Source organism: Sphaeramia orbicularis, chromosome 4, assembly GCF_902148855.1.
Source record: "Sphaeramia orbicularis chromosome 4, fSphaOr1.1, whole genome shotgun sequence".
NCBI classification, from domain to species: Eukaryota; Metazoa; Chordata; class Actinopteri; order Kurtiformes; family Apogonidae; genus Sphaeramia; species Sphaeramia orbicularis.
In genome coordinates, this window is record NC_043960.1 from 10,150,930 (window position 1) to 10,168,707 (window position 17,778).

At 36.7% G+C, this 17,778-nt stretch overlaps 1 protein-coding gene across 4 annotated transcripts in view; it reads right to left on the reverse strand.

Annotated features, from left to right (window-relative positions):
• Positions 1–17,778, reverse strand: part of lrp8 (low density lipoprotein receptor-related protein 8, apolipoprotein e receptor) — a 367,439-nt gene that overhangs the window by 65,322 nt on the left and 284,339 nt on the right. For all 4 annotated transcript variants that reach the window (XM_030132189.1, XM_030132188.1, XM_030132187.1 and 1 more), the window contains exons 6-9: positions 17,192–17,314; positions 13,760–13,882; positions 6,793–6,912; positions 5,949–6,074 (exon numbers count right to left, since the gene is read on the reverse strand). In XM_030132189.1, the coding sequence (XP_029988049.1) occupies positions 5,949–6,074; positions 6,793–6,912; positions 13,760–13,882; positions 17,192–17,314 (492 nt within the window). The remainder of the gene's footprint in view (positions 1–5,948; positions 6,075–6,792; positions 6,913–13,759; positions 13,883–17,191; positions 17,315–17,778) is intronic.

Consider the following 17,778-nt stretch of genomic DNA (forward strand, 5'->3'; position numbering starts at 1 on the left):
TTGTAGAAATGAACTTAATTTTTGCCAAAATTAATATATAGATAGCTTTGCAGCACCCGGAGGGTTGAAATTCAAACTTTTTGAACTATTAGGGTCCAAATACACAAACAAATGTACCAAAGACTAATAAAAGTGGGTTTAGCAAACTATGACCCCTTTAATAATGATCAGGAAACATGCAGATGGTTGCTCTGAACCAGTGGTGGCTGCTCGTCTTTCAGAGAGGGGAAGCTCATTGTCGGCTTACATTAAAAAAAAAAAAAAAGTCAAATTATTCAAACATAAATTTGGCCCTGCGTTCCTTTTTAAGAAAATGGTCAGTGATCTTATCGTATCAACTAAACAAGAAAACGTTGAAATTATGTTAAATTGAAACAAGGAAGTCCAATGAGTGTGTTTTATTTACAGTGCAAGAAATGAACTAGTAATTTCGTAGTGGTTTCTCTCTTGCACTGTCAGTGAAGGAGTAGATCTCAAAATAGCTGTCAATCGAACGGGATTCAGCCTTTCGACTGATCCTCCAATCAGCACGTGGAAGCCCAGCGTCCAGCCCGGCCGAGCTCTGCCCACAGCTCCATTCACCCCCAGAGACGCCGAATGTCCGGGGGCGGGACAACATTGTGGCATTTTTCCAATTACCATCCAGTTTTGAGGCAATGAAAAACACTGTTCCACTCAGTCCCATTGAAGTGCATGGACGCTGAGCATCTACGTGCAAATGCACTGATCAGGGATCGAATGAGAAAACAGCGCAACGGGAATGTATGAGAAGTGAACAACATCGAGTCCATTGATTTGTGATAAAGCTGATTCTGAACGAACTCGTTTTTGAGATGAACGTGTTCTAACACATTTGTAGTCAATGAATTGTCAACACAACCGTACATATTTGACCATTTAATTTTCGTAATTTTAGGGGAAGCCGAGCTTCCCTTGCAGTCTATGAGAAATTGCTTCTGCTCTGAACACAACAAATATCAGATGAAATCATTCCAACTTTTTTTTAATCCACTTTTAACTTTGATATTTCCTTAATAAGCAGGATATACCTTTTACATTCAGAATCACACAGCTGTGTCCTAAGACTTTTCCATCACCATCACTTTTACCACGATCATATCTGACAATGATCACACAAGTCACTTGGCTTCTTCTATAAAAGGGACATGATCGTGTGACATTGACAGTAAAAAAAAAGGCCCAGCTTCTGTTTTGTAATGAAAATGACCTAAATCTCCTCATGATGGCTCTATTCTATGGTTTATAGAGCGTAATGATGGCTTTGTGGATATGTCGTTCATTTTATGGGTATTTTAAGGACCAATTAAACAAAAAATACAGAAAGAACAGATGAAACCTCTTAAATATGCCAAGTGTTCTAATAACTTTGGCCACCATTATACGGACAAACAACCATTCAATACCACATAAATAGACCAATTACCCCTACCCCTAGAGCAGTGTTTCCCAACCTTTTTGAACCACAGCACATATTTTACATTAGAAAAATCACAAGGCACACCACCAAACAAAAATGTCACGAAAAGTACATTTATTGAAATATAATGCAAATCTAGTCTCAATTTACTTCCTCAGTGTGAAACCAGGGCCTGTTCAGTTGAACACAAAGCTGATACTCTTGCAGGAATTGAAGAAAGACACATATGAATCTTCCTCAACAGCTCTGAGTTTCTCTCTTTTTTCATCTTTTTATCAGTCATGCTTGAAAGCCTAGCTAGCATTGATAGGTTTTGGAGGAGGGGGGGCACATCAGGGGGCATTTGAAACAAGAAAGCTGAGAGGGGTGCATCAGCGACCCCTTGGACGGACCCCCCAGTTTACAGATTGAGGTCCGTTGTACAATAGTATGGGAGGCATATCTCGTCCACCCCAACCCGATACCTGGGGTTCGCTGGTAACTCGCTAATCCATGCATCACTAGCGAAGGGGGGCTTTAACAACAGAACGCACCACATCGGGGCCGGTTCACTTTCACTTTTATTTTGCAAAGGGAAACAGGATCATTGGTACCAGCAGTCGTAGGTATCTACACTACAAACAAAAAGTTAATATTTTTAATTTTTGGGCTATTTTTTTCATTTGGGATTCTTGCGTAGCGCTTTTTACTTTTTTGTGTGTGAATTGAATTGAAACACATTTTTTAATGACCAGACATTGTTTTATTTACAAATGGAAAAAATGACTAAAAAAATGACAAAAAAGAAAATAAATATCCTTAACTTTTTGTTTGTAGTGTATATCACGCTGCTTGCTTAGAGTATCAATCAGATGAAATTGGATAATCTTTCACAGCACATCTGAGGATTTCTTGCGACACACTGGTTGGGAAACACTGCCCTAGAGAACCAACATAGATGGGGGAGAACATGCAAACTGCCTACAGAAAGGCCTATGAACCCTGGACCTTCTTGCTGTGAGGTTCCAGTGCTAACCACTGCACAACTACAGCACTAAAGTCCTATATTTATCTGTCAGTATACTAGAATAAAGTGGTCTGAAACTAAACGGGACAGCTGTAATTATTGATCACCGTTCAGAATCCCTGAGACATAACTGTACTACTTAAGGAGTGCCAGGTCATCTTTATATTCAGTGTATTTAACCTTTATTTAACCAGGTAAGATAGTTGAGATCTGATTCTCATTTCCAATAACGACCTGGCAACCTTTATATTCACATTATAATGACCTTTATATTCAATCTTTTGGTTTGCACAGACAGGTGAGAATTGCAGAAGGAACTTGTTTTCACATTCTACCATTTTTTTCCACCTGAATTCGTCTCCTGCAGCTCTAAGACGTTCAGCTGTTTTTGTTCATTTAACCTCAATTCATTTGTGTAGAATGAGAAAAGATATGCAATGAGTTTCTGAGTAAATCATTTGTCAGGAGGGTTGAAGTAAACATTGCAATTAAGGAATGAAAAAACAAGCTCAAATATCTATGGTCTTCTTTGTTTTTATGGTAATTTTTTTTGGTTATTTTTGTCATCAATAATATAGAAGTCGGTTATTGTATTCCTATAAAGTTGATGCCAACAGAAACTGGCACTAGGCAACGACACACATACATAAACTAACATTCACAAATTTCAGCTTAGAAGAGGAACCTGGGATTTTATTTCAAATTAGCTACACTAATGTAACATTTCCAAATTAGAATATGAAACTAATCTACAGAGCCTGAAACCAAATACGGGGATTAAAGGGAAATGCACTTGAAGAAGACACAGAGCAGAACTCTTCTCAATTAGCTGCTTTGGTACAACTGGCATTAACAACACCAAACATGTTGCTTGTAACTTCATTCATCAAAGAGTGAAATAATGGCTTTTTGTTTTGCTGCGTGCCTTGAGGACAGAAACACAAATAACAGCCTGATATTTTGCAATCCTAGACTTCAATATGTGCAAGTGATATTGGCACATGTCACGTGTCACATCTTATCACACGCCGTGCCATTCCTCCCGGCCTCTAGATCACAGAGGAATCGTATCTGTGCATGCATATACTGTATGTGACAAGAATTTAAAGGGTGCGTATGCTGATGTCTGCGGGCAAGCATGTGTATGTATCTGCTGCGTATTAGTGTCTGGGAATCTGTTCATTAAGTCCACATTACCTCAGCTTCATGAACATCTCTGTGTTTATGCTTCAATCCCCTTTGTTCTAAATAAACCTCAAAAACAATAACCCCATCTTGTTTTCTGTCTCCCTTTGTCTATTTTATTCATATAACCCGTGCAATGTGCCACAATATGGAAGCATTCCTGCAAAAAATATATCAAGAAGAGAAATATTCATAAAACACTTTCATCCATCTATGTATCCTCCCTTGCTCTTTCCTATCCTCCCACCTCTAATAAATGCTTTAGCCTCTGACAAAGACTGTTTGCCCTGCTAACAGTAATAAAGATTCACACAGAGACATGCAAGGCAATCAATAGTGGTTTTATGCCACTTAGCTTAAGAGTGAGGGCCTGTTTTCTGCTTTAAGCTCTCTCATTACCAGACCAGTTCACCCTATAATGACTTAACCCAAGACCGATGGTGGTAATCACTAATAACACTCTTTTCTCTCTCGTTTTTTCTCACGGAAAAGTTAATTTGCTGTGTAACTCAATCAGTTTAAGTTCCCATTCACAACAGAAAAGAGAATGAATAGTTGTGACAGTGTAATAATGTGTGGCTTGTAGATTTTCAAACTGTATCTTTTCACAGCGTCAGAAATAAAACATCAAATTATTTTTTCTAAGGCAATGGCTACTGCCACAGTACTGTGGCACAAAATATCAGTTTGTCTATTGCCACGGAGCCAATCAAATGTTAGCATTTGTATAAGAGGCAGTCATGGATACTGTTACATTAACTCATTGTGGGGGTGGCCACGGCTCAGATGGGTTCTCCAATAACCAAAGGGTTGGCGGTTCGAATCCTGCTCTGTCCTAGTCATGTGCTGTTGTGTCCTTGGGCGAGACACTTCACCCTCCTTGCCTCCAGTGCTGTGTATAAATGCATATGAATGTTTGGTGGTGGTCAGAGGGGCTGTAGGCGCAGATTGGCAGCTATGCTCCTGTCAGTCTGTAGCTGTGGATCCCAATGTAGTTTACCACCACCAGAGTGTGAATGTGTGAGTGAATGAATAATGGATCCACTGTACGCGCTTTGAGTATGTGTTCATAGACAAGCACTATATAAATCTTATCCATTATTATTATCATTAGCCTGTTGTTGCCACAGTACTGTGGTGATTGATGGAAGAAACGACAAATTAGTGATAGTATATCGTATAGAATGGGAATTATTGGTCTAAATGCTCTATATGTTGTTGTTTTATGGTGTTCTTTGCTCTGTGCAGTCAGTGAGATTGAGGCTGAAGAAGGTGGGCAGAGCTACATGTTTGACGCAGCAGTGTGCCATGTGACTTCTCAGTTCTGTGTCAGTTGTGTATTGAGTGCTGCGGTCCGAATTCTGCACTCTGAACGTTGTCCCAGTGGCTGACTTTTATTAATGTTGGATTTTACGTACTGGCGCCTTAGCTAGGCCCCCTGTTTGAAAATCTGTAGAAAAAAAAGCTACTTTAACCAAGAATTGAACCCGAGTCTCCCATGTTGCAGTCCAAAATTTTACCTACTGAGCTAAATCTCCACTGTCTCTAAATCTATTTGCTATCTGATCACCTTGGTACTTTTCGGGCTATAACAGGTTACCAGTCTAGACATGATATAATGAGGGTGCTGACTGGCTCTGTCATAACAGATTTTTTTTTTATTTTTTATCATATTACTACACATAAGAGGCATTTTATTTAATAGTTGTAGCATCTCAAAGTGTTTAAATGGTTCTTACAAGCAGTTCTTCAATGCCGCATCCCAAAACATCTTGTACTTATCATGATTTAGTCGGAACATTTTTCAGTTAAAATCTTACCAGGTGCAGCTTTAAGGACAACATTTTATTTTGATTCACACCACTGCTCCAAGTGTTTACCCAGGCCAACAAGGGGTACAGACCCTGCCTGTGTTCTATAGTGATCAGAACCCCCCCCTCTTTTTTTTTTTTTCCACATCCCTTCTTTGACACTCCAGGGAGAGCAGAGGCAGCTGGCTGCAAACTTTTCATTAGTGAGCACTGCAGGAAAAAGATGGCAAATATTTATCTTTGCACAGATTGCTGGGCAAGTCCTGCATACAAAGCAAGCATCTTGTTTCAAAGGGTTTCGCAGTGTGAGAATACTGTAGGTTGTGACTGTAGTTATGGTTACAGACATGACCGTGTAATTGGTGTCTAGATAAGAGATGGTCTCAGAGTGCCAATGTACCCACTTTATGGGCCTGTAATTGTGTGGGCATTGGAGGGGGGCATCAATCTATGACAATATACGTCTTTACCTGTGCAAATGTGTAAGTGTGCATGATAAATGACTCACCAACGGCCTTGCAAGCCTTGGAGGCAGGGTCCATCTCGTAGCCTTCATAGCATTCACACTTATAATCTCCTTTGTAGTTGATGCAGATCTGACTGCAGGCATCTGGGTTCTCACACTCGTCTATGTCTTTGGAGATAAAGATGAGAAAAGAAAAACTCTGAGGACTCACTTTATTTCTTCTGTCGTCCTAATGTTATCAAATATAGAGTTCGATTCTTTAGATTGAGGTTTTATTAAACGGAGACATGTCCTAGACCTTCAATAAAAATGATAAAACTTGGGTTTGACAACTATGACAACCATAACTTGCTCAAGCAATAATGTCAAAATGAGTTGAGATCAGTGGACTTTTATTGCTTTTCTGTGTATTATAGGTTTTCACTTATTGCGGAATCCTCAATGTATTAGTAGTTCAGTCTTATTTGTAGGAACATATAAACAGTTAGATGAGATTTCTCTATGGAATCTGATTTTTCTCTAAGCTAATTAACTTAGGAATATGGCAGGATGGCGCCTTTTAATGGTATAAACAAGAATAAAAGCACTTAAAAGTAATCAACATAATTGACACTTAAGAAAACAGTTTTGCCATCAGTACATTTGCCTCCAGCGCTTTTGCTTAAGAAGTCTTAACACCACAAACTTGTCCCTGTGCTGAACCCAGAGAAGCTCAAATTATTTCAAACTTGGATGTCCAATAAGCATATCCCAGGCAGAGGGAGAGTAAAGTACATCAGTACAGCCTGGATGAGCTCAGTCCACATAAGCCATGATACTCCATTATCGAAGGTCTTCTGCAATAAGGTGCAAGTTTTGTTGCATAACTTCTTTTTTTTGTCGTTACCTCCACAAGTCTTTTTGTCCAGGAGTTTATAGCCAGAGGGACAGTCACACTCATAACCAATTCTTCGGTCTCTGCAGATGTGGGAGCAGCCGCCATTATTGTCTGCACATTCATTGAGGCCTGCAGAGACAGTGGTGGGAGAAAAAGACGAATGATGGGAGAGAAGGTAAGAGGAGGTGAATATGGATGAAAGGAGTCCAGCAGGGTTTTGGACACGACGAGGATGAAATAGTGAGAAAGAGTTGGCAAAACAGACTTGACATTGTAAATTCTTAAAGGATTGTGTGTGTATATGAGTGTGTTCATGCATGGTTTTAATCATCCTGTCACTTAGGATGATTTAGATCAGTTAACTGTTTGCATACATTACATTTCTATGTAGGGCTATAAAGGTAAAATTTAGGGATGCACCAATACCACTTTTTTACAGACCGAGTATGAGTACTTACATTTGAGTACTTGCCGATACCAAGTACTGATACGAGTACTTAATAATCCCATTTCAGTTCTTAGTTCCTTTCGTAAATGTGCTTTATTGTCGTTGTCATTAGTCTGACTGGAAAAAAGTGCTGCTACTGACATTTAATGTGTTGGAATGAGCGTTTCTCAATTAATCCACCAGGGGGCGCCGCTCTGAATTAACCATACTGGACAGATACCACGAAGAAGAGGAAAGGTTTTTGAGAAGAAGAAGAAGAAGAAAGTCAGTAATAACAAACATGGAGACGACAGAGGCAACACTACTGTGATACTAATATTGCAGCGTTTTCACTGGTAAGGTTTAAAAGCTTAGCTTCACCAGGTAGAGAAAAGATAAATGAATGATAAGTTTCGTTTTCACTTCCACTGGCGGTGGTCTGCACTGCTCCGTACTCCCGGTGGTATTCTCCGTCTGGATACACATCTGCCAGCACCCGGAAAATGGATGGAATGTACGCAGAGGACAGACAGAACGCTCCGTCCGAATCCGTCTGTGTCTTTAACGTTACTTGCAGTCAGCGTTACTTTTATCACCGTCATTTATTTTGAAAAATCTCCACACTCCCCACACATTATTCCACCGCCGCGTACCTGCTGCATTTAACTGTGAATGTCACACGGCTGTAGGTGGTATCGGTGCATTTGTATCTGATTACTTTTACGAGTACGAATACACACACACACTGAGTATCGGAGCCGATGCCTGATACTCGTATCGTATCGGTGCATCCCTAGTAAAATTATCTCCAAGGGACTTAAGAAGTTGAATGTACACTCACGTAAAAAATTATTAGCCCACCCTTGTTTTCTTCAATTTCTTGTTCATTTTAATGCCTGGTACAACTAAAGGTACGTTTGTTTGGACAAATATAATAACAACAAACATAGCTCTTAAGAGTTGAATTCAACCCTATAATGCCAAACGTATCATATGTGATACATTAGTTTTGAAGCCCTCTACATCACAGGTGTTGAACTCCGGTCCTTGAGGGCTGGTATCCTGCATGTTGTAGATATTTCCCTCCTCCAGCACACCTGGTTCAATTAATGATTAGCCCATCATCATGCTCTGCAGAAGCCTGATAATGATGTAATAGCTCCCTGGTGTGATGGAAGAGGGAAACATGTAAAACATGCAGGATACCAGCACTCAAGGACTGGAGTTTGACAACCCTGCTCTACATGATCAGTGTGATATTTTTTTTTCTTGAAAAACCTGATGTATACAATTAGATACATGCAATACACACACAATCCACCAGGGGGAGGAATTCATTCACCAGAGGCCTTTCCAGTGACACTACAAGATTGGGAGGAGAGGCAGAACTTTGCCAATTTTGAAAAGAAATTTACCAATTTGTTAGACATATTTGTATTATATTATGTTTTTGTTTGTTCAAAAATATTAATATGCTAGCATTGAGACCCGATGTATCCAATATGATACAAAATTGAAACTCATACATGGAAATTGATATTTGGAAAAAAAAAAAAAAAAAATCTTTTGGTTTTTCAGAAGGACCAATAAAGGCTCCAGTTTCAAAGAACTGACATTTTCTGTCAGTGATTTAATGGTTCAGCCTTTACAGGGTTAAGAGCTGATATCTATCCATTTTCCATGTTTTCTTGATAATAACCAAAATCACTTAAGTTCTTACATCAATATCTATGGCATTATACCGACAAAAACAGTGCTTTTAGGCATTCCATGTTTTCTTTTCTGTCTGTTTTAGTCACATGATACACACAGGGGTTAGTACTTGATTGCATAGCCATTGTTTTCGATGACTTTTGATGGTCTGTAATTTTTTCCGCAACTGTAGATTAATTTGTGTTAATGTTTTATTTGCTGCATTTTCAGGTAATTCAAAGGATGGGAGTAGGAAAAGCATAAAGAGCAGCTTCTTTCTTTTTCGGTAACTAATTGTGTCATTTGTATGTTCTTTATATGTATATGTTTTTGTACGTAACAGAAATAAAAAATATTCATTCATTCATTCAAAAACAGAAGGCAGTAAGTTTGAAACTGGCAGAAACTGAGACATGAGTATGCATGACTATACCGCTCAGTATATGGGTGTAAGTCTGGTTCTATGTGTGTTCCCGCAGGCAGGTTGTTTTTTTTTGCCAAACACACCTGGAACCAATCCATTCTCCTTCAGGGGAGCTTGGCCATGTGTACCTGGTGTCACTTCACTAAGACGTCTGCTGCTACACACATACTGCTTCATTGTCTCATCTCATTCTCCTCGCTTCCTTTTTCTTTTTTTTGGATCAACATATTGAACTCCCTCTCAGTCATCCTTTCCTTATGCCTGTTCTCCTGCACCATTTATCCCTTTGTCTTTCAAAAACCCTCCAGGGAGTGGAGAGGGATCACTGCGGAAAGCTAAAGCTGGTACTTCATTACCGGTTTACATTAAAGATTTAAGCTTCAAGGCTACAGGTAACACTGTCAAACAGTCAGACCAAGGAAGAGATAGGGAACAGAAAAATAGAAATCGAGGGGAGCATGGTGGCATTGATAAAACTACTACGGCATGTAAATACAAGTGAGGCTATAATTTATCTTGTTTTCTTGATATCAATACATACAATTTATTTGTATCTCGCAGCAACAGAATATAGATAATTTTTAAAAGTAGGTGGATATCCGTGTATGCAAAATTCATAAAGAAATTAGGAATGCATAAATATTGTCAGCCACACATCGGTATCGGGCTTGTTGACTGATAAATAAGATGAGATTCCACGATGGCAGGGGCTGATATTTATCTGTCATGTTATATTAGAAGGTGTAACATACATTGGTATGATTAAATTTGTGCTTCTACAAAGAAAAGGTGATGACCAGCTTTAAGACCTGAAAACGGTTCAGTTTTTACTCCCTGACACAAAATAAGAATAAAAACAAACTAAGTAAAAACAGCATCGGCTCTGAGCCAAATTATTACTTTAGACATTGGTGTCTGTACCTGCGCTCAGTTTTACAGATGGTGCAATGCTAAATAAAGTGCATGGGAAAGCAGTACCTGGCTTCAGACTGTGTCAACTGCAAGCGAATCCTTAAGTCTAGACCCAAACTGATCTACATGTAAAATACCTGCAGAATTAAAGTAGTGAAATTTTTTTACCAAGTTTGAGTCACCAATGAAGAAAAATTAAGCCAAAAATGCTGGTTGGCTGTTTCCATGCAGACTTGGGTCAAAACATGAAATTCTGGCAATTAATAAGAAAATGAGTTTTACTCTAAAGGAATGTTTGTCTAAGAGCTACACTATCTACTTCATAACACTGTCTGCACATGATAATACATTCACTTTTCAGGTTCTTTCTAGTAGATTATTTATAAATGGGCGAAGTCAAGGGAAGGTTAACATCTGGTCAAAAAAATTGAATTACAATAATCTACACCAAACTTATATTTCTGGGTAGGTAATTACTTATATTTTCAGGAAAATGTATTTTGAAATGAAAAAGAAATTGTGAAAAAAAAATCTGAGGAGTTTTATGAGTGTGAATGTTTGGAAAGTGACAAACTTTTCTGCCATCATTCTGGGTTCATTTATAAACTCTCATAAATAAACTAAATTTATCCCAAATACATTGATATTTGGCTATTATATTATTTATGTCATATTCTAAACACACAGTGCTTAAAATTAATAAATGCATATATCTATGCAAAATACATTTGAATATAAAGTTAATATTATTGGTATGTTGTAAATATTGTAAAAAACATATATGATATTGATAATTGAAATAAAAAATGTTTAATTTGGTATTTACTTTTGTTGTCCATCCGTGACAGTGCCATTTGTAAAAACTCTTGCTATTTAGCTATGATCTTTTTTTTTTTCCCTGTAACCAATTATTAGGTTGTAAAATAGAGAGTTTAAGGTACACATTAAATACATTTTAGGATGAAAATGTCAGAGGAACTTCACTTTTGAGAACTTTGTAATTCTTGCAAAAAATAGATGTTAATTGTCCATCCGTGATGCAGTAGTTTTACATATTTTTCATCTAAAAATATATGAAACTAAATTTTGCCCTTTGAGTATGTTTAAGATGGCATTTAGACCTTTCCAATTATGTGTAATATTTGTCTTAAACTTGTCTGGTTCAAAAGTTATGGATCAAAAAGTAGTGGGCGGTCCATCCGGGACACCCTTAACCTCGCCTAAATGTATTGTATAAATGTACACTACCAGTCAAAAGTTTGGACTCACCTTCTCATTTAAATGGCATGAGATGGATCGCAGATGGCCAAAAAGTGTTCAGGATCACTGGGAACTCCTTTAAGACTTTTGGAAAACATTTCAGGTGACTACCTCATGAAGCTTACTGAGAGAATGCCGAGAATGTGCAAATCAGTAATAAAAGCAAAATGTAGCTATTTTGAAGAATCTAAAATATAAAACATGCTTTGAGTTATATCACACTTTTTTAAACTACATAATTCCATATGTGTTCATTCATAGTTTTGATGCCTTCAGCGAGACTCTACAATGTAAATAGTCATGAAAATAAAGAAAAAATAGGCGAGTCCAAACTTTTCACTGGTAGTGTGCATAAACCAATATATAAGTGTAATAACACTTTATCATATACATCAAAAACATCAGCTAACCAGCACGTCTGTCATTTGTTTTATGATTCATCTTATGAAAGTATAGAAGATCTAGTATATTTATCCTCTGAAGTAGATCATTTCTAAAAGAGCAAGTGTTATCACTACACATGTTTGAATTCACTGGTGTGTGTTTGTGGCTCATGTTCCAGAACATAATGGAAGAACCTGTCCAGTAAAGTGACAGCTATTAGAGTAGCATGGCCTTCAAACGACAAAAAAAATCACAGACATTTGGGTGCTTCTATGAAACTGGGACCTAAAAACAGCACATGGGGGCTAAACATTCAAACATGATGTAGACTGATGTTATGAAGCAAGTTTGGAAGCACTTTGGGTCTATTTCAAAAATAAATACTTACTGAGATAAAAGAGAAACTATTTTTTAGATAAAACATTTCTATATTATTTTGCATTAGTTTTAATACAAAAACCCACATGTAACACAATCAAAAGGACACAAATATTACTTGCTACTATTTTTTTTAAAAATATCTCTTTATTCTCTCACAGGTACATTTTGGGAATTGAACTAATTATGCAAGTCAGAGTGTTTCACAAAAATGACCGCTGTTGCAAAATAATTCACGATTTAAATGTGTTTAACTGGGCAGGTTCTGCATGTAACGCAAGTGGACACAATGGGTAACATACAAAACCTGGAATGAGACTGAGATTCATGAAAAACCCACATGTCTGGATTAGGAAAACCACTAAGATTGTCAACTTTAACACAGTGTCTTTATTTATAGCGGTATATAAGACCATTTACAGTGATGTTTTCTAGATAAAATGCACCTAGGTAGCTTTTAGTGTCCTAATTTTGGTCCTATTTTTGGCCCCAATATTTCATTAAAAATTCATAAATTTTGGGATGGCTTAGAGTAAGACAATATTTTTTTTTTTGCATTTATCTGAGGTCATCATTAGGTACATCCTGGGGGAAAATCTGTCTAAATCTCTCTTTTATTATTGGGTCTAAAAAGCTGGTAAAGTGCCAGGTACCAAAATGTAACCAGTTTCAAAGAAGCACCCATTTCTATATAACACTGCTCTATGATATTAATTTATCTTATTAATTAATTTATTTAAATCACCATACTACGGCCTTGGTAAGAGAAAAGTCAGGCGCTAATGACAGTTGTCAGTTACAAAAAAAAAAAAAAAATGCACGTTTCCCGTGAGCCACACATCATCATGTATAACATTAATGATATGGTTACAGGGTGACCTCATTACAGAGTATATCCATCTGCCTCAAGATCACAGCCAGCCAAAAGGGCAGCATCATTTTATACCCATATGACGGACTTTAATCCACTCCAAGGGCAGGAGAGAAGTACTGTTTTCATGAGTACAAACTGACTGATACAACACAACTTCAATAGCAAATGACACGAGCTACGAGTAATTTATGGATTTTATTAACAGGTGTTTTTTTTTTTTTTTTTCTCTCAACTGCCTCATTCCGTTTGCGGCTGGATTGCGTTGCTTGTGAAGTGAGACCCGTGACTGAAGCTCACTAAGTGGTAATTATCTATGGTTTGTGAATAATCTGTGCGGTTCCTTATGTGTGTCGCAGTCCGGTCACGTATTCCTGGCTAAGATCGCACTAGAGGGCAGAGTCGGTTGGTTCTTTGATCATAACAAGGCGGCTGAAAAATGCCCTGATTTACTCCCGCCTTGATCAAATGAAGTGTCTTTTACTAAGACGAGTGACCACCCACATCTGAAAAACTTAATGATGCTCTGAAATCAGTTGCATCGCTCTTGCATGTACATATCCGTGTACGCCTGAAGTGGCAGCTGTATCGTTGTGTACGTGTATGTGTGCAGGAAAAAATGTCTTACCGCACTCTTTCATGGGCTCATCTGACCAGTCCTTGCAGTCTTTCACATTGTCGCACACTTTACTGCTGTCAATGCACTCTCCGTTCTTGCAGCGAAACTTTTTTGGCCCGTCGCACTTTGTAACTGCGGTAAAGACAAAAGTTAACAAAAGTACATTTATTTAAAGAATTGTTAAGAGAGTTTGCAAAAAAAAAAAGGAGAATAAAAATTAAAGAAGAAAGAAGGAAGAAGATGATAATAAATCCTCTGCAGGTTTCAACCACTTAAATTTATATTTTAAGACCCATTACGAATCCACATCATGTCCTGTTTTGTGGGGCTCCCAGTATGAATACAGAACAATATGATGAGATTTCAGTAGCTTTTCACTGCATTTTTTGTTCGCAGCCAAAATTCTTTCTTTGAGCATATTCTTACCGAAAGTACAGTGGGTTTCACATTTATTATTTTCAAAACCTTTTAACCATGACCTACATCATATCATTTTTTAATATTTGTCAAAAAACACCCATCTCATTTCAGGTCTAAAATTCACATTATTGGAGTTTTTAAGGCTTTTTAAGGAAAATAACACAAAGGCACAGGTGTCAAATATGCGGCCCGGGGGCCAAAACTGGCCCACCAAAGGTTCCAATCTGGCCCACGGGATGAATTTGCAAAGAGCAGAAGATATTAACAATCAAGGGTGTCAAACTCAAAAATAATGGCATAATAACCTAGAAATAAGGACACCAAATTTTCTTTTTGGCTTAATGTGAAAAAAATAATATGACTTCATGCCTCTAAATAATATCAACACCAATTTTTTCTCTTTGATTTACTGCAAAGAACATTAAATTCTAATATCCTTTAATAATTAAACGTCAAAAACCTGAACAAATATGAGCAACCTGAAATGTCTAAAGAAAAATAACTGCAATTTTAACAATATTCTGCCTGTTTTGTGTCTTGGTAGATCTGATCTGTAATAAGTCGAGGCATAATATTGATCACATTTTTCTTCTTATTCTTATTTTTTCTTATTTTTCTTCAGAAATTTCCATTTTTTCAGGTTATTCACATCTTTTTTGTTTGGATACTTTGTAAAATGTACATGTTTTCATAATTTAATCATATTTTTTGCATATAAAAAAATTGGAGGTGTCATTATTTATAGGCTATTATGCTATTATTTGACTGGTCCGGCCCACTGGAGATGAAACTGAGCTGAATGTGGCCCCTGAAAGAAAATGAGTTTGACACCCCTGCACTAAGGTTTAAAACGACACTGTTTACTAATATGAAATATTTCCCCATCTTCTTCAGGGCAGCGGCTTACTAAAATGAATAATTTGATATTGTGGGATCCAAGTCTCCCTCAGTTTCTTTGCCTTTTTGACTTTCAGCAGTGCAAATACTTTAAACTGTTTCTTGTGGGGAAAAAATCAGCTAGTGCAGCCAACGCCTGCCATCTGTGCTGTTCTCTATCTCCTGTGAATCTCTTTAAAAGTCATTAACTTCTAATTGGATACATTTTTAGGCTAAAATGAATATGACAAAGACTAAAAATGTGTGAGGTCGATGACTTACAAAAAAAGAGGAAAAGACAAAAGTTGTCAAGTGCTGCATAGTTAATTTTCCTAAAGAAGATGGAGCTAGAATTTTACACTTAGAAAAGCTCACATATCTTTATCTGCACAATAGAACAGGATATGAGGGCGTATTATACATTGTACTGTGCAAAAGTCTGAGGCCAACTTTAGCTTTCCTTTTTTTTGCAGGGTTGAAATGAGCATATATATTTATTTCTCATTCTCTTTTCTTCCAGATGTAGACTAATGTTATGAAGCAAGTTTGAAAGCAGGTTGGGTTTATCTTAAAAATAAACACTAACTGAGATAAAAGAGAAACAATTTTTCAGATAAAAACACCTTTTTATATTATTTTACATTATATTTAACCCTTTCATGCATAGTGGTCACTACAGTGGACAGTTATTCTACATCTGTTCTCTTGTATTTTCATGGGTTTTGTTGTTTTAGGTCCATATCAGCCAACACAGTGGACGCTTATGCACCATCCCATACACTGACATTCATACCATTACCATAACTTTGCTGTTCTTGATAAACTTGATCTGCAGTAACATGTTTGAGTGTAAATCAATTGCTAATAAAAATTGGGAATATGATAAAATGTGAAAATACATCAGATTAGCTGCATTAAAAATGTTTAGATTTTGTATATCACTTTCTGATATTCAAAAATTAAACACATGGTGTCCAGCGGAGTGGACATTTTTGGAACTCCACAAAAAATATGAAGGTAGATTTGTTTCTTTATTGCTTTAACCAAAAAAAATATTTTCATTACAAAAAAAAAAAAAAAATTCAATTAAAAAAAAATTCACTTCAATCAAGGAAAAAAGTGTTTAAATGCAATATTTTGAATCGTAGATTTTTTTTTCATTCAAACACTTTTTTAATTGAATTTTTTTTTTAGTTAAAGCAATAAAGAAAAAAAATCATAAAAACAGGTTTATTAAAAAAAAAACAGCTGCATTTTTTTCCATGCCTAAAGAAGAATAAAAACACTCAGGAAAAAATTCTTGACTAAGGTTCTCATAATTCATGCATGAAAGGGTTAATACAAAAATCTGCATGTAACACGGTCAAAAGGACACAAAAATTACACGCTTCAGTTTTTTTGAATATCTCTTTATTCTTTCACAGGTACATTTTGGGAATTGAACCAATTATGCAAGGCAGAGTGTTTCACAAAAATGACTGTTGTTGCAAAATCATTCAATTCAATTTACATGCGTTTAACTGGGCAGGTTCTGTATGTAACGCAAGTGGACACAATGGGTTACATTAAAAGCTGGAATGAGACTGAGATTCCTGAAAAACCCATATGTCTTTTTTCTTTTGTTCAGATAAGGTATAGTTTTTACATGTTATCTGTTTGACAGTTTTGACTGTGACTCCAGTCTCCCTTGGATGACGTGTCACAGTCAAAACTGTCAAGCAGGTAACATCTAAAAACTAAACCTCGTCCGAATAAAAGAAAAAAGTAAAGTATAATTACTTTAACAGAAGACAAATTGAACACCATTAGCCTTATTCCATAAAAATCTTTAAAAATGCATCTGAAAAAACAGTTGCAACGTAATGTTTCCAATATAGGCAATTATTTAATTAAAAAAAGCCAAAACTTGTACTTTCCTGGTTCTCAAGAGGTTAAATATCTTCTTAATAAACCATATTTTAAAAAAAACTTCAAAATGTATTTCAACTTTAGCCTAATTTTGAGTAATAAAATCTATCTAAAAAAAATGTAGCTCTTTATTTTCATAATTCATGCATGAAAGGGTTAAACCCACAAACCTAATGTTGGACTAGGACCATGGAATAGGGTTACGCTCTTTATTTCTTGTATAAATCTGACACTTACCATTGACACAGCCTGCCTCATCGCTGTAGTCTGGACAATCGTGCACTTTATTACACTGTTTGGTGCCATGGATGCAGGAACCATCACCACACTGGAACTCATCAGGCCGGCAAGTAAGCAGAGCTGAGGACAAAAAAACACAACAAATAACAATAGTTAGGATTCAACTTTTGTACTGATGGTGTTGTCTGAATCTGAAAACAAAGAACGAAGCACAAAACATTCTTCATCTATGTAAGGCTATGAAAAAAAGAAAGAAAACAGTTTGTACTCGCTTTTAGACCCAGACACCAAAGATTCACAACAAAACAATATGAAATCTGAAACTACTTATGCTGTGTTGATCCACAGGACTTAGAAAACCTGCACGTTCAGACCATTGTGAATAATTATGCATAATTATGATAAACAATATGAAATACCTTTTTCTTTTATCTTTTGGGTTTTGTTTTGTTCAGACTGTCAGATAAAGCACCTATGTTTCAATATTTTTTGTTGTTTTACTAATTTTGTCATGTGTATTTAAACATTTTATATCTTCATCAGACCTTAAGCCAGACTTTAAGACCACAACAACCATCTGGTTT